The sequence below is a fragment of the Populus alba genome, chromosome 13 (genome assembly GCF_005239225.2).
Source record: "Populus alba chromosome 13, ASM523922v2, whole genome shotgun sequence".
In the NCBI taxonomy this organism is placed as follows: Eukaryota; Viridiplantae; Streptophyta; class Magnoliopsida; order Malpighiales; family Salicaceae; genus Populus; species Populus alba.
This window is the reverse complement of record NC_133296.1, coordinates 1399229-1421641: the sequence shown is the minus strand read 5'-3', so window position 1 is coordinate 1421641 and position 22413 is coordinate 1399229. Positions and strand designations below refer to the sequence as shown.

The following is a 22413-nucleotide window of genomic DNA, read 5'->3' as shown; positions in this document are numbered from 1 at the left end:
TAGTTTCACCTTTTAATATTACATTGTTTGATAATTAAACTTTATAATTTTATTCGATTTGTTTTTGCACGAAGTTATCCTATGTCACGACCAAGTTGCATATATGATATGCTACCCCGGATGAGCTTGAGTTGGATTTTTTTATCATTTTGTTTATTATTGTTGTATTTTTTATTTTTTTATTAAATTAATTGATCTTATTAAATCTCAATTAAGCCAATAATTCTTGTCTCAGATTTTATTTTATTTTTTAATCGCTCGCAACTTTGATATTGTTTTTTTGTATTAGAAAAAAATTAGGTCATCCTAGTATGTATTGCATACCACCTATATAGTTTAATATAATTATCATGTCAAAGCATGAAACTTACTTAATAAAACAATTCTATTGTTAATATATCAAGTAAATGTTAATACATGCATTGTCCATGGCATCATTTGATAGAACGTTTTGGTTAAAAAAAAAAAAAAAAAAAACTGGCATGAAGGTGACCTGGCTACAAGATGTTTTGGACTCTAATGGCTTGGCCAGATCCATTGAGGGATTCAACAAGAAGTTTTTCGATATAATTAAAAGATAAGAGACCTGCACCACATCATGCAAGAAGCAATAGCAGGATTAATTTCACTTGCTTGTAAGAATCTGAGATACAGTGCTCATGGATTGCAGTCTTTCTAAAGTTTCTGGCACAGCCATTAATGCTCATGTACTCATTCTTACATTACCTGCACAAGGGCATGTTGCCCCGACGATGAAGTTGGCATACCGCCTTGCTGATCTTGGAGTCAAAGTCACTTTTCTTACAGCAGAATGTACATTTGATCAACTTGTCAGTGAGCAATCAAGAAATAAGGATGCATTGCCAAAGATCCAGGGTGGACCTTATCAGGAGGGGGTGAAGACAGTTTTTTTTCCTGATGGACTGAAAAGTACAGAATTACATGAGAGAAGAGATGCTGTGAAGTTCTTGGAGAGAATTGCAAAGGTCATGCCCTATCATGTGGAGGAATTCATCAAGAAGGCTAATCAACCTGAGTCTGAGAAGGATGAAAAGATCACTTGTGTAATTGCTGATTTGGTCGTGGCATGGGCACTGGAGATTGCAAATAAGATGGGGCTAAAAGGGGCTATATTTCTTTCATCAGCACCAGGAATTGTATCCATGGTGTTGCAAATACCACATCTTATTGAGGCTGGCATCATCGATGCTGAAGGTAAGCAACTAATTCTTGAACTATGACTTCTTTAAAGCAGGGATTGCGTCCTGTGCTGCTAATTTTGCTTTTGGATATCCATTGATCGATCAACTAGTTATATAATAGAGCCCAACTTTATGAAATTTCAACATATTTATGCAACAGCGTAGCTGTTCTAACTAGGAGATTTTTCATTGGTTTAACCATGTCTAGGAACTCCAAAAAAGAAGGAAAAGGTTATGTTGTCACCATATCTGCCAGCTCTGAGCAGTGATGATTATGTGTGGAATGTCCCGGGAAACAAAGAGTTGCAAAAGGTTGGGTTTGAATTAGTGCGGTCCGGTGAGCCTTTTCTGAGAACATCCAACTGGGTTCTGTGCAACTGGTATCGTGACCTTTTTTTTTTTTTTTTTTTTTGATTAACGTGGGTGTCCGGGCCAGCTTGCGCGCACCTCGACTAATCCCACGGGCCCTGAAGTTAACGACCATGTAAGTCTCCAGTGGCCATCATATGAGCAACCTAGGGTTTGAACCTGAGACCACAAAGGGAGCAAACCTCTTGGCCCCAAGCTTTCGCCACTAGGCCACCACCTAGATGGTTAACTGGTATCGCGACCTTGATCCTTCAGCTGATGGTTTACTCCCAACCACACTATCGATTGGTCCACTACTTGCGAACGATCGGCCTAGTTGAAATATGTTTTCAGAGGACCTTACTTGTTTAACCTGGCTCGACAGACAACCACCAGGATCGGTTGTTTATGTCTCTTTTGGCAGCACAGGGACATTTAATTCTCATCAATTTGATGAATTAGCAGACCATTTCTTGGGTGGTGCGGCCGGACATGAGCCATGGGGTTGCTAGTGCTAGTGGTGGTCTCCGAAATAGAGGAGCAGATGATCATCAGCTTGGAAAGATAGTTCAGTGGGCACCTCAAGAAAAAGTGTTGGCTCACCCTTCTGTTGGATGCTTCTTAACTCACTGTGGTTGGAACTCAACCGTAGAGGGCATAAGCATGGGGTTTCCCCTGCTTTGCTGGCCTCACATGGGAGATCAATTCTATGTCAGGACTTGCATCTGTGATCGCTGGAAGGTTGGTTTGGAGTTGAAGCCAGATGAAGATGGGATCTTTACGAGGCATGAAATCAAAAGCAAAGTGGATGAATTGCTCATCAATGGTGGTATAAGAGAAAATGCACTCAAGATTAAGAGGTTGGCTCAGATGAGCTTGTCCGAAGGTGGATCCTCTTCAAAAAATCTGGAACAATTTGTCGCAGAACTTGTGCTTTGAAGATTGTTTCTGCCACTCTGTTTCTAATCAAGTTAATGTATCGGCAATAATGGCCGTTTCATAACACGACGGAACATTTTGACTCGTGATAGCGGTAATGGACATTACATCATGGCAAGGACGGAAGTAGGAATTCACAAGAGGATGCGTCAAGATTAAAAAATCATTAAGATTAATTTCAAAACAAGTAAAGTTAGAAGGATGAATGAGGGGAAAAAAAGAGATTTTGGGGAGTGCAAAATACTTAACAAATATGAAAAAATAAAAATAAAAATCCAAGGGTCAAAGTGAAGATTTTCAAAATTTCAAGGGTGAAGAAAATCTTGATTTCGTCCCTCCATTATGTAACAACAGTCGATTTTTGGTTCCCAACTCTCTTCTTTTTTCTTTTTTCTTCCCAAAACATCTTATCCCTTTTCTTTTAAAAAAATAAGGTAAGAATTTGAAATTAAACACACTTAGAACATTAAGAGAAAAACAATATATCAAGCTAAAAAACTCAAAAAACAGTCTAAAAACATAAAATTAAACGAGGTAAAAAGTTTATTAAATCAATAATGAGGTTCAACTATCAAGTTTTTTTAATCGAATGGAATATGTTGATACCAAAATTAATCTTTTTAATAGATAAAATTATTGTAAATCAAGGACTTTTTCTCCTTTCCATTTAATACGATAACTCTTTGTTTCTCATCTCTCAAATTAGAAAAAAAAAAAAAAAAAAGAATAAAGTTTTAGATCAAAAGTGATTTTGCTTGAAAATTAAAAAAAAAATAGAGGGATCTAATATTTATAATTTGAAAAATAAGAGGACTATAATGAATGTTTTGTTAAAAGTATGAAAATGCCACTCATTTCCTATGCCTTTTTCACTTTGATTCTACACCTTTGAATCTTGTCATTTTTTAACAAATTTACTTAAAATTGGGTCTGGTATAGTCTTAAAAAAAGTCTATAGATAAAAAAAAAAAAAATATCACCATAAAAATCTCCATTGATTTATATTTTAGTTAACAATGGTGTCTTGAATAATATTTTCATTGCTCCTTTGAAAGCTTGTTAATAAATTTTAAAATGTGATTTGAAAAAACTAGTTTTAATTTGGTATGAATTGGAGAAACTTGTTATATATTATGTACTAACTTGATTTTTTTTTCCTTTTCTCTCTTAGTTTTCATATTTTTGTTTTAAATCAATAAACCCATAGTTATAAGATTCACTTCAATATTTTAATCATTGATTGATATTAATTTGTAGATTGACAAATCAACTTATTTTTTTAACCAAAACATCATTTTATATATTAAAATAAAATAACAAAAAGAATCTATTTGAAATGAAACCTAGTTAAGGTAAAGCTTTGCAACAACAATTTAGCTAGCGATTTGAGAATGTGGTTAAAAATGTAGTTTTAAAAAACTTAAAATTTTTTTATTTAAAATTAATTTTTTTATATATTTTTAAATAATTTTAATGTATTAATATAAAAATTTAAAATTAATTATTTTAATATATTTTTAAATAAAAAAATATTTTAAAAAATAATCACCACCATGAAATACAATACTTATATTAACCTTCAAGTGGGAAAGTTTTATAACACCATAAATCCATTAATTTACTTACTTTTACTAATGAAAAAAAAAAAAGGAACAAGGAGTCCTGCAATTATGATTTCTTCATTTTCTTATTTTTCAAAAACAAAATTTTCCCCAACTTTTCCCTCCTCTCTCTCCCCTTTCCCTACTCATTGATCAAAAGAAGAACCCTCCACTAACTCCATCAATCACTCCCTCTCTCTATTTCTCTTTATGTCACAATGCAAGATTTCTTGGGATCAGTTAGGAGATCAATAGTATTCCGTACACCCCCACAAGATCATAATCCCAGTCAAGAAACCATTTACTGCAGTCCAAACAATCCATTAACTTCAACATTAGTTGACAAATTAAATAACTGCGTTCGTAAATCAAGAATCTTTAACAAACCCACTTCTCCGTCTTCACTTCCAATGCCTCCTCCGATCCGGTACCGTAAAGGGGAGTTGATTGGTTGTGGTGCATTTGGCCATGTTTATATGGGCATGAATCTTGATTCTGGAGAGCTTTTAGCGATAAAGCAGGTTACTTTTCATTTGATTCTATCTGGTTTTTGTTTATTTTGAGTTTTCAGTGGGTTTCTCGAAATGGGTTTTGGTTAGCTTTTTTATTTTAACTGTGGGTTTTTTAGAGCTTGATTTTTTTGACGTGTTTTTGTTGAATTTTGGTTTTGGGTTCTGATTTTGAAATGGGGTTTTGTTGGTTTAAGGTTAAGTATGATTTTTTGGGCTATGGGTTGGGGTCTGATGCTGAAATGGGTTTTGGAGACTTTCAAGTTTGATACTTTTTACACTTATTCTGATTTTGGGTTGATTAATATTGGCTTTAATAATTGTGAGTCTGGTTTTTCATATTTGGTAATTGGTAGTGATCGATTCATAGTTGGGATGGAGTCTGTTACTCTTGCACTTTTTTTTTTATTATTATTATTGTTGTTGATAGGTAGTATCCGTGTTGATGTTAAACTTGACTTCGGAAAGTGTTCTTTCAGTTGTTCTGAAAATGACGGGTTTGGATGTGATTTTGAGTCTCTTTTCCGCTTGTTATTTCTTAGGTTTTGATTGCAGCTAATGGAGCTACAAGAGAGAGAGCTCAGGTATGAATCTAAAACAATTAGTTGTATCTGGTTCCTCGAAATAGTGAAGTTAGTGTTTTGGGATTCTGATTATTTCAAGCTCTCTGAAGAATGAAAATCTATTCAATCAAGCATTATAATATTTAAGATTAGTACGCAAGTGGTTAGCTTCATTGTATAAGGAACAAGGGGGAGGATTATTTCCTCTTCCTTTTATATTGAAGGATTGTTGTCCTGTCTTATGCTGCATTTTTTTGCGAGGAAGAATTTATGTGTTTTATGGGTTTCCTTAAACCAGAGAATGACATCAAACAGCAAATAATATTTGTTGTGCATGATTGGGTAATGGAGCTTGAATTTGGCCAATTTTCATGCACTTAGAAACCTAAACATTCAAATGTAATATGAAGTTTATTATTCCAGAATTATGTAGAGATGGTGCAAGTATGGTAGTTGTTGTAATAGACTCTCTCAATGTCAATATTAAAAAAATCTGTCTAAGTTCACTTGGTTGTTGCTATAAGTAGGATAACATCAGAGAGCTTGAGGAAGAAGTGAAGCTTCTACAGAATCTCTCCCATCCTAACATTGTTGTGAGTATTGAGACTGGTCTTCTGTTTGTTAACTGAACTGATGAAGTTTACCACAGTTCTGACATTGCAAGTCATTTCTGGTCCTCAGAGATATTTGGGTACAGTTAGGGAGGAGGAAACCTTAAATATTTTGCTTGAATTTGTCCCGGGTGGATCAATATCATCTCTTTTGGGGAAATTTGGATCCTTCCCTGAGCCAGTAAGTCTTCGATTCTTTGCCAACTGAGCTTGCTCATATTACGTGACTTGGGCTAATCATGCGTGTTAATTTGAACAGGTTATAAGAGCCTATACCAAGCAATTATTGCTGGGGTTGGAGTATTTACATAACAATGGAATTATGCACAGAGACATCAAGGTAGCTTTGAACTTTAAATTTCCTTCCCTTGATGCTACATGTGAGAAAAGGTCTTTAGCCTTTTTCTCTTCTCTCTGTTTTTTTTTGGAGCAATGACATGTCTTCTTCATGTACTCCTAGGGAGCAAACATTCTTGTAGATAATAAAGGGTGCATTAAACTTGCAGATTTTGGTGCATCAAAACAGGTCGTTGAGCTGGTATGCACATGCTTGATCCACTGTCTAATATGTTTACCTTGTTCTTTATGTTGTAGGAAGTATTTCCTAAAATCACTTCTAATATCTATATCCAACTAATTGAGGCCTTTGTCACTGTAGGCAACTGTTTCAGGGGCCAAATCGATGAAGGGCACGCCATACTGGATGGCTCCTGAAGTCATTCTGCAGACAGGTCATGGCTTGTAAGGACAATTAAGTTCCTCTGAAATTTTACATGATTACATTATTCTTAGAAAAGTATGGTACCCACTGAATTAGGTCCCGGATTTCCTTTTTTAGGTTTTTGTTTTCTACATGTTGACAGGAAAGCATTTATTGATAGAAAGACTGGAGAATTTAGGTTTAGAAAGATGTCAAGCTGAAAAATGAACTAGAGGAACAAGTATAAACTTAGTTATAGATATGTTTCTGAGAGCCAACATTAAATGGTACAAATTACATTGTTTTAAAAAGTCCTGGAATCTTAAGAGGCCTTGGATGTGCCTGCTTAGTCCAGATCATTGCTTTTGCTAAAGTGTACGTATATTCTTAAAGACAGCTGTCTTTTTCTCTACCCGTGTGTCCAATAGAGTATCTCCTTGTGCCAAAATCTATTATGATTTTGTCATGGAATTTACCTCTCATATCCATTTTTCTATATAAGATACAGAAAATAATTTGCATGAGTTATGAAGGACTGGGGAAAAAACGAGTCATGAAGAAAGTTGTAGAAATGAAAGCAAAGTGCCATGCATACCTATTAATATAGAAAAAACCAGTCATTTTATAAAATCCCAGAATCCAGAAGCTTCTTGCGGTTGAATTTCACTAGAATATCAAACAAAATTGTCTTGGCATTACCTCTGTTGCAATAAAATAATTTCTATTGGACGTGGCATAAATATTGAAGGATCTAGTTGCAGAGCTTATATTCTTGATTATTGTCATCTGTTTAATCTGGAAGCTTCTACAGCTAATTTTCCGCCATGTGTGCCATATGCAAAAACATAAAAGGTTTATATGAAGGCTTTGAAGAGTTTAAGTGAAATCATGGTATTTGAATTTTCTGGTCTGTGTATAATGTATCTAAGTGCTTCATCTATAAGTAACATGATAAGTTGGGAATTTTTCTTGATTGTTTAAATTATAAAACTGAACCTTACTGATATACTATAAAACAATTCCCTAGCTCTGCTGATATATGGAGTGTTGGATGCACAGTCATTGAGATGGCCACTGGAAAGCCTCCTTGGAGCCAACAATACCAAGAGGTACCTACTTTTCTAGCTCTTGAGCATATGTATATATGGTATTCCATAAGGTGCTTTCCAATATATTTCACTGACAATGTTTCTGTTAGGTTGCCGCACTCTTTTATATAGGGTCGACAAAGTCTCATCCAGAAATCCCTGGGCATCTCACTCCAGAGGCCAAAGATTTTCTGCTCAAATGCTTGCACAAGTACTGTTTCTGTTGCCTTTTTCGCTTTTATTTTGAGCAATAGCAATATGAGATTTACAATGACTTAGATGCTTCATCCTTTGGGATTTAGCTCTCTTAATGTGAAATAGGTGGGTAGTGATTATGAAGATCATAAGTTCAAATCCTATCAACAAAAATTGCGGGTTGCATTCTTACTTTAAAATAAACATTCAACCCTCGGATACAATTAGTACGCCCACTAATGTCTTTTTCCTCCTGAATCTCATTGGCATGTAATTTTTAATGCAGGGAACCAAATATGAGGCCAGAGGCATCTCAATTGCTGCAGGTGATTTTAATGTTATTTACTGTCTTGTATTTATTTGAGCACATTGTAGGTAGGGGCATCTTTTATGTTCTAATACATTTGTTTTATTGCTGGCTAGTATTTATCAACATTTCATTACCCTAAATTGTTCTTAAATGCAGCATCCATTTGTTACTGGGGAGATGGGCGCATCTGATCATGTTATTCATAGTCCAGTTATGGTTGGTATAGTTGGACCTGATTCTGTACTCTGATTTTCATGCATTCTTTGATTTCATGTTTTTAATGGAAGACCGTTACCTTCAGGAACATTCTGGAATTCCTTTGCAGTTATACACCACTAACCCTGAAACCATGTAAGTACCTTTGTATATTTTTCCTTTCTGTATTAATACATTGAATGTGCTGAACTTGTAGAGGTTTCTTAAAATATCAAAAAAATTTGTTGCCAGCCAAATGCCATCTGCCCATGACTCAATGGATGTCTGTAATTTGGGTAGTCTAGGCTGCTCAATTGATCCGAAGAAACTGTCTGAATGTAAGGATGCATGGGAAATACCAAACAGCAATGATGACATGTGTCTGATAAGCCATGATTTTTCTATAGATGAAATAAAGCTCAATTCTCGTTTGAGTTCTAATGACTTCAATAAGGTGAGAAACTGCTTTGAAATCATTCCCATTGCTGGTGTAGCTTTTTAATCATCCGGCAGCTTCATTATTGTACAGTTTATTGAAAATTGTGCTTTGTTTAGAGTTCTGATCCCAAATGTGAGCTGTCTGGAGAGTGGAGGTGCAAATTTGATGAGAGTCCAGAATTGGAACAAGCAGGAAGCAAAGTGGACAGTTGTAAACCTGTTCAAGTGGACCAAAATATTTCATTTTCCTGTGGGGCATCGCTTTCTGAGGATGATGAGGAACTTACTGAGTCAAAAATTAGAGCTTTTCTTGGTGAAAAGGTGCTACTGCTTATCTCTGATGTGAAAATTATCCATTTCCTTCTGTTGTTTGTATCTGGATTTAGAGCATCTTGATATTCAACTGTAATTTTATTTCTCAGGCTTTAGAACTGAAGAAACTGCAAACACCTTTATATGAAGAGTTCTATAACAGTTTGAATGCATCTTTCTCTCCAAGTTTTGGTGGAAGTTTACGTGATGAAACTCCTCCAAATTACTTGAAATTACCTCCTAAAAGCAAGTCACCCAGTCGGATCCCAGTTGGAAGTCCATCTACAGCATCTGATGCTGTTAGTACTGGAAGCCCTGGGAGTAATAGACGTGCATCTAATGTTGGCAATGCAAGTGATGAAGCTTCAGAGGACAATTCATCCCCTCGGAGCAATGACCGGAAAGGGCTTCAAGTTGATGGTCAGCCAGAAACAAGTAGCCCAAGGTTAGCCCATATGTCTCATCCTTAAGCTTGTGCTTCCAACGATTCTCTTTTCAGTGTGAATAATCTGAAGTGTGATGATTTGCTACTCACAGTGTGAGCTTTTCTGAGAGACAAAGGAAGTGGAAAGAAGAGCTTGACCAAGAGCTTGAGAGAAAGAGAGGTAGAGTTTTCTTGCTTTTCCCTGTGTATTTAAATATCAACTAATTAATAGTACTCTCACATTTCTCAACTCCAATGCTTTTCTGTTTCACGTGCATTCCTGCAAGGATACTGTTTGGGAAATATCTGCATTGCAGTCACCCGTCTCTGAATTTTCATTATCCGTCAACTGAATTTCTGTTTTGACATTGTGCTTAGTTAACATAGCGTGGGAATGTGTTTAGATTAGCTTATTAAGTTTTTTCTATGCTGTCTAAAAAACTTGTCTGGAAAAAACAAGATACATGCGAATTCATCTAGACAAGTATATCTGATTTTATTTCCCCCTTCCTCATCCCAACAAAAAAAAAATGGTAGCTTTGGCAATCACACTTGACTTCTATGATTTTGGACATTATTGTGTGATTGTGAAAACTATGTATGCAGAGATGATGCGCCAAGCAGCCGTGGGAAGCAAGACATCGTCCCCCAAGGATAGAGCCTTGGGTCGGCCGAGAGAGCGGACAAGATTTGCATCTCCAAGCAAATGATTGCTTGCCCAGGCGGATTCCATGTTTCCCCTTAAGAGCTTGAATGCAAGGCTTGCAGTTTCATTAGGAGTGGTAAAAGTATGGCTCAGTGTGGAAGGTTTGCCAGATGTGTGAATACTGCAGCAATTTTCTCATTGTTCAGCCTGAATGGTCTTTGTTATATTGTACCATATAGAGAGCACCGTTGAAAAGAGTGGTAATGTTTGGAGATAATATTTGTTTCTCCTACTTTTTGAGGGTGGAGTGAATGATACATGCCTCTCAGGTTTGTAACATCAGTGTACAATAATCATATTGAGTGAAATATTCATGCAGCTTCTGCAATTTTGCAACACCTTCTTCTTCCTCCTTGTCTACTTCTTTTGATCTGGCAACAACTCCTTATTATTCATGCAGCTTCGTAAATTTGACAAAGAGAAGGCTTGTCGTAACTGTAATTCCATCTCACAGGTCGGGTTACGGGTTGGCCGGCTCAACTTTGCAAGTTGGCTCATCAAACTATTTTTACTTAAACAATGTTGTTTTTTTAAAAAAAAAAATTCAGTTTCAAACGAAATCTAGTTAGAGCTAAGTTTTATAATTAAATTTATTCTTTGTAGTCAATATGTGACTGACAACTACACCGAAATTTTAGAGTAAATTATCCTTGGTCCCTCAGTTTGACTCTTATCATTACTTGAACACCTTCATGTTTGAAAATTATAATTTAGATCATTGGCTCTTGTTATCTTTCTCTTATTAAAAACATATTATTTTAATATATTTCTAAATAAAAAATATTTTAAAAAATAATTACTAAATTATAATTAAAAAATATATATATTTTTTTTAAAAAAAATAAAATAAAATTTTTAAAAATGCTATTGGAGCCGGGTTCCCCCTCCCCAAACAGTCAGTGCCTCAGAGAATGGTCCCCACATCAGGTTGGGCTAGAGAAATAATTTATTTGAAAATTTATCATTTCTGTGGATTCTATTAGACAACGAGAATCCATTATCACCTTGATGAAACACCTCAAGAATCAACAACGTAACCAACAACAATTCACACTTGTTTGTAATATAAAAAGAATCAACTATGGACATTGATAGAGTGTCTGAAATAGAATCCTCAATCTTCAAACAAACCAAAGGAAAACTAACACCGCTCAAATTCTCCCCAGTGAGAACCGTCTCGGTGTTGCTATTGGACGCTGTTTCAGTCCACTCATTATTAACCCATCACTCTTTTGCACAATTTTTCTGCCTTTCAATGGAGACACCAATTTGTTGGCCAACCTTGAAGGTGAAAATGATCGACGCAACTTCGACGCAGTTGACAACTTAGGTGATTTCCTGCTTAAGTTTGTAGGTCTTGTAGGTGATAGGGAACAGACAACTGGTGGGTTCTTGATCTTTACTTGGAATTTTGAACCTGATGGAGGGGACTTAATCAAGAACTTAAGCGGGGTTGTCTGCTTTTTGTTTCTTGCAATCACGGGAGACCTTGTCTTGCAAAACTTTTGCTGCTGTGTAGAATCTGTAGAAAGGAACAAAGGATTTGGAAACAGTACTGTCTTTTTTTTAGCCCATGGCCTATTCCTAGGAGACACTCTGTTTGCCAAATACCGAGCATTTTCTTTATCCACTTCACTCTTCTTCTTAGGAGGTGAAACCTTGAAGTTAATACGCGATCGAGCTCTTAAAAGACACGGAGAACCGGATTCTGATCGAATTGACTGTAATTTAGTTTGCTTTTCCTTCTTCCTTCTGGATTTGAGTTCAGTGTCTTCAGGGTGAGGCCTCTGTTTTCTCCGTTGGGTCAATGGAGTTTTGGGGTCTTCAAGGGTAGATTTCTTGGTTTTGCAAGCAACAGCTGCAACAATTTCTCTTGCAAATTGGCTTGCTTGTAGAATTTCTCCTACTGTTTCACCTACTAGCATTGCTGGTAAAGACATTCGCCGCCATTCGCCTGCATAAAACATTCGAGTCGTTCGGATTATTCAATTAACGGTTGTCGGGTACTTGAAATTTTCAGAAAAGAAATGTCTTTGCAACATAATCAGAGACAATAACTGAAATCAACGAGAAAGTGAGATACCTATTGAAGTTGCTGGCAGCTTCCCCACCGGAGATTTCTTAGGGGCAGTACTCTTGATACTTCAAATTGGTAAAAGTAGAATACAACACATTTTAGTAAATCTTCACAGAAATGAACAAGAAGAAGCAAAATTTAAAATTTTGATCCCAGCTAATTCCTAGTTTACCTTAAAGATTCTTGCTTGCACCTAAGACTGGTTCTTAGATAACCTCTGGTACTTCTAGGACTGAGACTAACCCCATCTATCACCTTTTTCCCACCTGCCACTGTGTACTGAAGCTCTTGCAATCTAGCCATACATCTTTCCACCTTCACAGAATTTACAAAAACACAAAGCAACCCCATTATTCTAGTGGAAGAGGAACATATATAATCAAAACACCAGTTTCAGAAAAAGAAAATTCTGTGCTTGGTCGCTGAGAAAAAGAAAAAGAAAAAAAAACAGCTTTAGGACTAAAAATGACTGAAAATTCTCATATAACCAGAGTGATCCAAGCTAATGCACCAAATTTGAAGACCGAGAAGTCAGCTTATTGAAAATCAAAGACCCAGACTTGAAAATTCTCTCATCTTTTTCTCCAGTTTTCGGGGAACCACAAAGCCAAAAAGAAAAAGGAGAGGTTGGGGGGATTGTACCATGTTTTGAGCTAAAACACATGTACCTTCTTTACAGTTTCTCTGAGTAAAACTGGGTTGAGAGGAGCCACCATTTTCCTCTGCTTTGGTGGGGTTCTTGCAACCATGATTGCTAACAAACTACACAAGTGGGTCTCAAAGCTCTCTCTAAATAACCATTGAACCAGAGACTTCAAAAATGGGGGACAGGTACAAAATTTGGGTGTGTTCTTTACCCAAAAGTCTCTCAGAAGTGATTACTTCCTTTTCTTTGCATATTAGTTTTTGTCTTTGAAGTTCAGAAGTCAAAACTGAAAGACTTTAGGGCTTAGAACAACGGGTATGTCCTCCAACGGTCTAATCAATCCTCAAAATAAACGTATGCAAACGGCTACTTTTGCTCTCAGTTTAAAATCATAGAGGGGTATATAGCTATCATTTATTTACTAATAAATATTTTTCATAGTTATTAAACCAGTGATTATAGCTCAAAATTTAACTTGAATCAGATTATTTAAATATATTTTGACATTAACTCGATTAATCTATACGACTCAGCTTAACCATGTTAAAATTAATAAAATAAAACAATATTATTTTAATATAAAAAAATTAATCCATATGGTTGTAAATTGAACTCTTTGTCATATGAATCTTATACCAGGCCTGCTAACTATGGTATTTGTTTTCTTTTAATATTAATAACAGCTTAGCACAATCCAAGTGGATAAGAGTGAACCGTTGATTAACACATATATCCTAGCTTTGATATTTTCATAATATTTTAAAGTTTTTTAATAATTTTATTATATTTCTTATCATAATTTACTTGTATATAATACAAGTGTTAAAGAATCTAATACATAGAAAAGGTCAAAGAAATAAAAGTTTAGATCTACATGTTCTCCTCATGAAACATACTTTTTTTTTTTTTTACGTGGGTGTCCGGGCTAACTTGCGCGCATCACGACTAATCCCACAATCCACTGAATACCCTACAAACCCAGTGAGCATATAAGACACCGCGAGAATGATAGGCGTGCACATGAGAACTCGAACTCAGGAGCAGCGGAAGGAGACAAGCTCCTCCCACATACTTATTGGAAGTTATAGTCATGAACCCTGAAATAAACTAATCCCACCCTTTAAAAAGATATGAGAATATCCAAGTAAGAACAAAAAAAAATCTACATGTTCCCTAAAAAAAAAGTAAATAATTATTTCATATTTAAGAGGGTATTTTAAAAGCATAAAAGAGATTTAACTAAAAAAGAATTCAAAATATGAACTTATTCATCAATGAAAATTTGGATTTTGATATATGAGTCTTTTACTCACTAAAACTCTTTTTTATATATATAAATACAAAATGATTTTCATTAGCTTCCCCAGCACCTCCTCTCGTAATTGTATTCTGTATTATAAATTTTGTCGATAATGCTGAACATAATTTACTTGTATATTTTTCATTCAACCATTATATATTATATATAAAGCTAAAAAAGCTCAGAATTTGACATCATGATTTGGTTATATATGATCCAGTAATGAAGAGCCTCGCCAATTTTACCATAACTAGGGTGGGATTAGAGTTTAAATTCCTGTTTGAAAGTGTAGTTATAGTTATTTTTTAAAATATTTTTGATGTTAAAATATATTAAAATGATATTTTTTTATTTTTAAAATCAGAGCATTTAAACTATACAAAACACACAAAAAAAATTATTTTTTAACAAAAAAAAATTAAACTTTTATAAAATACGGTACAATCAATGTCTAAAACAGCTATTAATGTTACATGCTTTGATTATCTGTGATGATGTTTTTTTTATTGTCTTCAGAAAAAAATAGACAAGGATGATGGAAAGTCTCGTATTCTTTTCTTTTTTAAAAAAAAAATTTTATTTTCTATATCTTTTGTTTTATTTATTTTTCCCCTTACATATTGCTTTTTTAGAATTGATGGTTAAATTATACAAATATTTCATCCTCTTTTATGTGAACTAGTTTTTTCCCCCACTAGCGATCATTTTATTTTATTTTTTCGGTTTTGTATTGTTATTTTAGGATAAAGTAATCGTATATGATTCAAGTTTTCTAATGACTAATTATGGAAATAAAAAGTAGTGTTTAGCTTATTCATCTTATTGTTTTTTATCCAAATTATATATTCTAAAAATATGATGATTAATAAGATTTTATCTCTTCATTCTTGCCAGTTTAATTCAAAATGAAGGAGGATAAAGGTTTAGAGGTAAGGGGTAGAATATAAGATAATTAATTTTCGTATTTTTTACCCTGATTTGTAATTTTTCTCAATTAAAATTAGGGGTGGCCATCAATTTAAATAGGTTAATTTGAATATAAAAAATCCAATCGAATTGTTTTTTTTAAATGATTCAAACTAAACCAAATAACCGAACTCTGTTCAGTTTTATATTATTAATAATAATAAATTTAAATATTTTAGTTGATATATTTCTAATAGGTATTGATTTAATAGAATTTTAATTTATAATAAACCTCTTTTTTTAGATCAGATTTTGAAAATAAAACTGAATGAATTTTTTTTAAAATATATTTTAATAAAAATTATTAAAAAAATTAAAAACCCGTTCAGTTCAATTAATTTTAAGTCAGGTTACATGAATATTTCAGATAATTCGGTTAATTTACCCATGAGAATTATCTATTTACCTCATAATTAGCAATAATTGGGTGGGCTAGGATCCTAAATGGGCCATAACCCAAATAAAAAATCCAATTCCAGACCCGAGTCTCATTACCCGAGAATAAAACCCGTAAAGGATTTCCGTTTTGGAGTATTTAAAAACAGTAAAAATATTTAACTATAAAAGGAACCCTAAAATATTCCCAGCTTCACACAGACAGCGGCTCCTCTTTTCCACTCTCTGAAGTAAGTTAGACCGAAACATCTTATATTATCATATATGTTTGATCTTTAGAAATATTAGGTTGTCAATGTTTTGTTGAATTGTTGGTTTCTTTTTGCCCCCAATATGCTTATATTTATGGACAAATAAATGGGTTATGAAAGCTATATCAACCCAATTGTTGATGAAGTTAGCAAAGTTGTTAGCTTTTTTGTGTTAAGGAGGTGCTATGTTTGATATTAAGGTTGTTTTCTTTTTCAGATTTCTTGTACGGATATGAGGGTTTTTAGTGATCGCTAGAAATCTTGGTTTGATTGAGTGTGTTTGAACTTCAGTGAGTTTTTATTTCATTTAAATATGAAGGTGGTAGATTGTTTCGTTTAAGATGACCCTTTTAAGTTTTGCTTCTGGTTTAGTATTTACTTAAGCAGAGGAGCTGGTTTTTGAGGGAACTCAAAAGGAAATCTAACTGAAAATTGAAGACTGGGGACAGATTGTGAATTGGCATTGATTTATATTATTTTTACTGATTCAGTTTCTAGGATAAGTTGGCTATGTTTCGTTTATGTTTGATTGCTTTGTGTGGACTATTAATAATGTATCTTTTGGTTTGTTTGTTATTATTTTGTGTGCCATTCTTTGCTGCCAATCTAACTCAGAGTTCTGTTTATGAAATAGGAGCTACAATCTCGGACCACTTTCTCATATACTGATGGTGGAGGAGACAGTAGCTGAAGCCATTGAGGCTAACCTGGAGAGAGCTGACTCAGCTACCGTGGACATGGATATGGTGGAGGACGCGGCAGAAAATGGTGTGAAGCGAGCTCGAGAGGGAGAGGAGGAGAAAATCGAAGATGTATTGAAGAAGCAGAAGGTGGATAAATCTGTGGAGGAAGAGCGGTTGGAGAAGCTTGAAGAAGAGGGAAAGGTAGAGGGAGAGGAGAAGGAAGAGAAGAAGGAAGAGGAGGAGAAGTCTGGACCAGTCAGCTTGGGTCCTAAGAGTTTCAGATCAGCAGTGGAGATGTTTGATTATTTCTACAATTTCCTCCATCAGTGGCCTCCCAATATTAAAGTCAACAAGTATGAGCACATGGTGCTGATGGACTTGCTTAAGACTGGTCACTCAGAGCCTGACAAAAAGATTGGTAGTGGCATCCAAGCTTTCCAAGTTCGGTTTCATCCAAGGTTTAAGAGTCGGTGCTTGTTCCTAATTAGGGATGATGACTCTGTTGATGATTTCAGTTTTAGGAAGTGTGTGGATCACATACTTCCGCTGCCCGAGGACTTGAAAGTAAAATCTGACAACTTTCTAGGTGGAGGTAAGGGTCACGGAGGGAAAGGTGGTCCTGGTGGAAGAGGTGGACGAGGCCGTGGCCGTGGTTATGGAAGAGGTGGTAGATCAAGGAACTGATGAATCATAAAAGACAATTGAGGATCACATGTTTTTCTTCTTATTGTCTAGCTAAGCTATTCTCTCTGATCCAAGTTTTGACTGTTAAATTCTTTTAGTTTAAAGCCTTTTTATGTGGCCTTAGAGATCGTCTGTTTTTGCCGCTTCAATGTATTTCTTGTCTGAGCTGTTCCTTTTGCTCTACTATTTTCTCTCATCTCTTTCCTTACCTTCTGTGTGTTGGGGGGTTGTCATGTTCTGATCTATCCATCTCTGAAGAGGAGTAATATGTTGCGGACATGGCAAGCTGCAGCTTAAAATATATACATGAAAGCGAAAACTATATATCCAGTTGCTGCTGCTGCTATCCAAAGAAATAAATAGAAATACAAAAATAAAAAAGGAGGAAGTTTCTTTGCTTAGGAGCAATTCTTTGACGAGCAGGCTTAAAGTGGCAACTTCAGTGATGCGGATTAATTAGGTAATGTCAATTAAATGAGGGACCCGAACAAGAAATTTGTTTGTTTGGGGTCCAATTTAGAATTGGGTAATAAATTGGGTCTACGTTGTCCTTTGCACAAGATTTTATTAATCCTTTCTGTACTACTTCTAATTTTTATAAGGTGAAGTGGGTATAAAACATAAATTGATTGTCCTGATTTTTAATTGTCATTGCTTTTTAAAATATACTAAGAGATTTATGATACTAAAATAATAATTAATATTTAACTAAAAAAAACCTCAGGTTATTTTGTATATTAATCTAGATTAATTATTATTTTTAATTAAAATGATATTATTTTGTTTTTAAATATCTTTTCTAATGCTAATTTAATTAAATTTAGATTGAGTTTAATTGTGTTAATTGATTTATAGATTAATACTTCAGATCAACCAAGTTTAATTAGATCTATATTCTTTTTATTTAAATTAAAACTTGATATATATTAATATCCAAGTTACAAGTTTCATGAGTTAATTTGTTGAACCGAGCTAGATTTAACAAGAATTAATTTGTGATGATACCAACTTTATTACATTTTGTGTGTAATAACTCACTCAGTACATACCTTGTCTCCCAAGATTTCTAGTTTGAAGACATTTTAAAAGAAGAATTGATGGTGGTAAAGGGATTCCACAAAATGAAAATAGACGAAGGAAAAGATCATGTAAAGTAAGTTGATTTGCAACAGAGACCCTGGAAACTTATACTGTCAAATTCTCAATAAAATCTCTTCATATTTATCCTCATCTGAAGATTATCAAATTATAATTGGGACAACTCACAAATGGCTAGCAAAACAGTAGAAGGACATAAACTAACATCGTTAATGCAGTATCATTCACTAATTAGCAGCAAACTCAGGGACATCACTGCTGTTCACCCTTCCCATTTCCACCGGCCCCGGCTGCTTGTCCCGCATCTCCACCAGCCTCAGCCTGCTGGGCGGCCGGTCCAGCACTCTCATTGGCAGCCTGCAGAACACGATGAATGATGATTAGTACTGGCAATTTAGAAGTGATATATATGTAAAAGATGTGAATTTGCAGAGGAACGTACCCTTTCCATGATCAAGTTCAAGACTCTGCTTTCTTCTTCATAAACAAACCAGCAATTAATTATATCACCAGCAACAAAGCCATTGCCTGTAACAATCACACCCCAACCACTCGTGCACAGTGACATTGTTCTATTACCGGCCTTGAAGATCACAGGTTCTGATAAAGCTGGTGTATGAAGCATTGTCTTAACTACTTGATCTTTAAAGCCCTGTAGATAGTCCTTTGAAGCTTGTCCCATAAGAATTAAGCCATACTTGATATCTGAAGCAGTTAATATTTTCGTAAACAAATGATGCAGCTGACCTTCTGGGTAATTTTTAATGAGATTTGGAACTGGTTTTGCCATGTTCTTCTAAATTCCAAGTCTTTGAAGGATGGCAAATTGGCAACACGATATTGTAGTGTTTGTAGGAGTTAATTCTATGGGGGAATAAAAATCTACTTGAGCATTTCCATGTACAAACTAATTGATAGGGCAAATAAAACTCATGAGTCATGCATAATATATGTAAAAAAAATAAAATAAAAAAAAATAAAATTCATATGATTTAATGCTCATCCACTCACACTATGCTATACCATGATCACAATTAATTTGTAAGTTGTGAAATACTAGATTAATTTTTAATGGTTTGATCTTGTGCCTAGATTGGTGGAGCTCTAATAGAAATTAGAGAGTGCCTACAAAATTAACAGGAAAAAACTAAGAGAGCTTGTAGTTTTACTCTTTAAGATTTAATGTTCATGCTCTCACAAAAAATCTGTTTACATTTTGGTCCCTCAAGTTTAAAGTTTTTCAATTAGATCACTATACTTTTTTTCTTTTCATATGCATCATTTAAAGTTGAGTTTTTTTCCGTTTTATGCGCTTGAATATGTTTTTTTTTTTTTAAATGCTTTTTTTTTTTTTGGATTCGAGGAAACCTCACTCTCCAGAAAGCGCACTTTGTGGGCCCAGATAAGTAAGTAAAACCCCGGTTGTCCCAGGCTCTTACAAGAAGTGCACGCCTTGACTCGAACTCAAGACCTGTTATGCAGATCTCAAGCTCTTTGCCACCACGCTACACCTCTTAGGGACTTTTTTAACCGCGGCTGTCCCAGGCTCTTACAAGAGTTGCACGCCCTGACTTTATATGTATTTAAAATTTATTGTTCATTTCTGGGCTTAAAAAAAAACTAATGCACATGAACTTTCCAACCTAGCCCCACACGCTTGATCTTGATTTTTTTTTGTAAAAAGATAGATAACCCATTGTTTGCCCTTTATTATTATTTTTTAAAAAAGTATAGCAAATAACATGTATATTCTAGGCTATAGTTTAAATTTCAACTGTTATTGTGGTGAATAAAAAATAAAGGAAGGTATTTTTTGAATGACATAATCCCTTCTCACATTAAAATATCATAAAAGCTTTTGTAAATCAATCTCCAAACACTTTAAAAACCAAAATCAACAAGAAAAAAAAATCAAAATAAAAGCTAACTTTTTTTTTAGAAATGTTGAGAGAAAAAATTATTATTATCAAACTTTTTTCTTCAAATAAAACTTGTTGACATGAAAAATAATGAATTTTATCTTCAGGCAAATTTCTCTCTCCATTTTTCTTTTAAGGTAGGATGTTTACCATAATTTCAAGCTAAATTTCATCTATTTAGACAATAAAAGGATTCAATTAAAGCAAAAAAAAACAAAAAACCTAAAAAGAAAAGTTGAGAATGAAGCTCCATCATAAAACCGTAATCTTTTAGTATTATTTATAATATAATTATAATTATCATACCATCCAATGATCCAAGCATTCAATTTGGATGGATTGAAAAATATTAAAGTCACTAATGAAATCTGTAAAGTAGAAACAATATACTGGAAATGTTCCTATAAAGATTGCAAGAAGAACCCAGAAAGTCTACCCTACCAAAGTTTCAATGAAATCCAACTGAATCTAAATTAATTTTCTACAGAAACCACAAATTATCACTAAGTGCTTCGTAAATCGATCAGAATCGGGTTTCTAGCTGCAACAAGGGCTCCTTATTATCTGGGAGTGGCATGCAAGACATCAACAAGCCTTAGTAGGAGGACATCATAAACTAATATAATCAATGCAATATCATTCCTTAATTATCTGCAAGCTCAGGGACGTCACTGCTGACCACCCTTCCCATTTCCACCCGCCCCGGCTGCTTGTCCGGCGTCTCCACCAGCCTCAGCTTGCTGGGCAGCCGGTCCAGCACCCTCTTTGGCAGCCTGCAGAACACGATGAATGAGGATTGGTACTGGCAATTTAGAAGTGATGTGTTATACGTAAATGATGAGAATTTGCAGAGGAACGTACCCATTCCATGATCAAGTTTAGGACTCTGTTCTCTTCATCATAAGCAAACCAGCAATTAATTATATCGCCAGCAACAAAGCCATTACCTCTAACAACTACACCCCAACCACCCTGGCACAGTGACAATATCCTATCACAGGACTTGAAGAACACAGGTTGGGATAAAGCTGGTGTATGTAGCATGGTCGTAACTCTTTGATCTTTGAAGCCCTGTAGATGGTCCTTTGAAGCTTGTCCCATGAGTATCAAGCCATACTTGATATCTGAAGCAGTTAATTTTTTCGTAAACAAATAATGCAGTTGATCTTCTGGGTAATTTTTAATGAGATCTGGCACTGGTTTTGCCATGTTCTTCTAAATTCCAAGTCTTTGAAAGATGGCAAATTGGCAACACGATATTTTAGTGTTTGTAGGAGTTAATTCTATGGAGGAATAAAAATCTACTCAAGCATTTCCATGTACAAACTAATAGATAGGGCAAATAATACTCATGAGACATGCATATTATATGAAAAAAATAAAAAATTTATATGATTTAATGCTCATCCACTCAAAGCATGCTACAATGATCACAATTCATTTGTGATGAGACATTATTTGATTGGGCATATAACATGCTATTCTCTTGATTTATAAATTTGTATTTTAGCACTTCGACTTGGTCTATCATACCTAGGCTTTCAAGGCTCAAAGTGCTTGGACTTTTAATTTTTTTTTTTTTAAAAAAAAATTTGTTTATTCTTTTTATTATATAATAAAATACTTTTTAATTACGATTATTACAGTAAAATTTATAAAACTGTTTCTTTTCAAAGAAAATTTGATATTCTTAGGGTAATACTATCAATTAGTTTATAATTTTTGTTTTTATCTAAATCTAATATGCATATTTTTTAATACAATTTTGCATAAATTTTTTTTATTAATTTTTAATATAATTTTTTGAAATTAAACATTGTTTTATTTTTATATTACCTAGTCAGAATTATAACAGGATGGTTTGTTTTTTTTTTCGATTGAGATTTACATTTTGCATAGTTAAAAGTTTTTATTTAGAAAACCATTATTCTAATAAAAAAAGATTATCGTGTATGGTAAAGTGTTCCTTCTAACATGTTGGGATATATTTGTGATTGCAAGAAACTTATTGATAGATTAAAAATTTTCAGATTCATAATGATATGAATTTGAATGCAGCTATACCTTTATATGGAGTAGGCTTAAGTAGTGTTTGTAACCTAGATAGGGCTTGCTTTTAAACTATATTAAAAGTTGATATGGTTAAATTTCTCATGCACTGGTTGTGATCATACGAGTGGATTAACATTGAATGGCATGGCTAGTTTCAATGAAAGAACACAGCTGTTCAATTAGAAAAGCAGGTACATATC

At 34.3% G+C, this 22413-nt stretch overlaps 5 protein-coding genes across 5 annotated transcripts; 3 read left to right on the top strand and 2 right to left on the bottom strand.

Moving 5' to 3' along the window:
- The first annotated feature begins 506 nt into the window (after positions 1–506).
- On the top strand, positions 507–2570 carry LOC118060838 (UDP-glycosyltransferase 83A1). The gene is made up of 2 exons (XM_073403764.1): positions 507–1215; positions 1411–2570. Exons 1-2 carry the CDS (start codon positions 660–662, stop codon positions 1614–1616), a joined length of 762 nt encoding a protein of 253 aa, XP_073259865.1. The 5' UTR covers positions 507–659; the 3' UTR covers positions 1617–2570.
- Positions 2571–4142: 1572 nt separating this feature from the next.
- Positions 4143–10535, top strand: LOC118060802 (mitogen-activated protein kinase kinase kinase ANP1). Its single transcript, XM_035074079.2, has 17 exons — positions 4143–4611; positions 5142–5183; positions 5690–5755; positions 5844–5954; positions 6033–6113; positions 6234–6311; positions 6432–6514; positions 7501–7582; positions 7672–7772; positions 8043–8082; positions 8223–8282; positions 8368–8417; positions 8514–8715; positions 8817–9020; positions 9122–9456; positions 9549–9616; positions 10042–10535. Exons 1-17 carry the CDS (start codon positions 4309–4311, stop codon positions 10143–10145), a joined length of 2010 nt encoding a protein of 669 aa, XP_034929970.1. The 5' UTR covers positions 4143–4308; the 3' UTR covers positions 10146–10535.
- A 640-nt stretch (positions 10536–11175) lies between these two features.
- LOC118060801 (microtubule-binding protein TANGLED) lies at positions 11176–13213 on the bottom strand. Its single transcript, XM_035074078.2, has 4 exons — positions 12887–13213; positions 12391–12533; positions 12225–12283; positions 11176–12095 (listed from the first exon to the last, which is right to left on the bottom strand). The coding sequence occupies exons 1-4, from the start codon at positions 12965–12967 to the stop codon at positions 11293–11295; spliced, it is 1086 nt and encodes a 361-aa protein (XP_034929969.1). The 5' UTR covers positions 12968–13213; the 3' UTR covers positions 11176–11292.
- Positions 13214–15649: 2436 nt separating this feature from the next.
- Positions 15650–17327, top strand: LOC118060800 (uncharacterized). Its single transcript, XM_035074077.2, has 2 exons — positions 15650–15756; positions 16412–17327. Exon 2 carries the CDS (start codon positions 16446–16448, stop codon positions 17142–17144), a length of 699 nt encoding a protein of 232 aa, XP_034929968.1. The 5' UTR covers positions 15650–15756; positions 16412–16445; the 3' UTR covers positions 17145–17327.
- A 3172-nt stretch (positions 17328–20499) lies between these two features.
- LOC118060798 (uncharacterized) lies at positions 20500–21699 on the bottom strand. Its single transcript, XM_035074074.2, has 2 exons — positions 21023–21699; positions 20500–20934 (listed from the first exon to the last, which is right to left on the bottom strand). Exons 1-2 carry the CDS (start codon positions 21368–21370, stop codon positions 20830–20832), a joined length of 453 nt encoding a protein of 150 aa, XP_034929965.1. The 5' UTR covers positions 21371–21699; the 3' UTR covers positions 20500–20829.
- Positions 21700–22413: the final 714 nt, after the last annotated feature.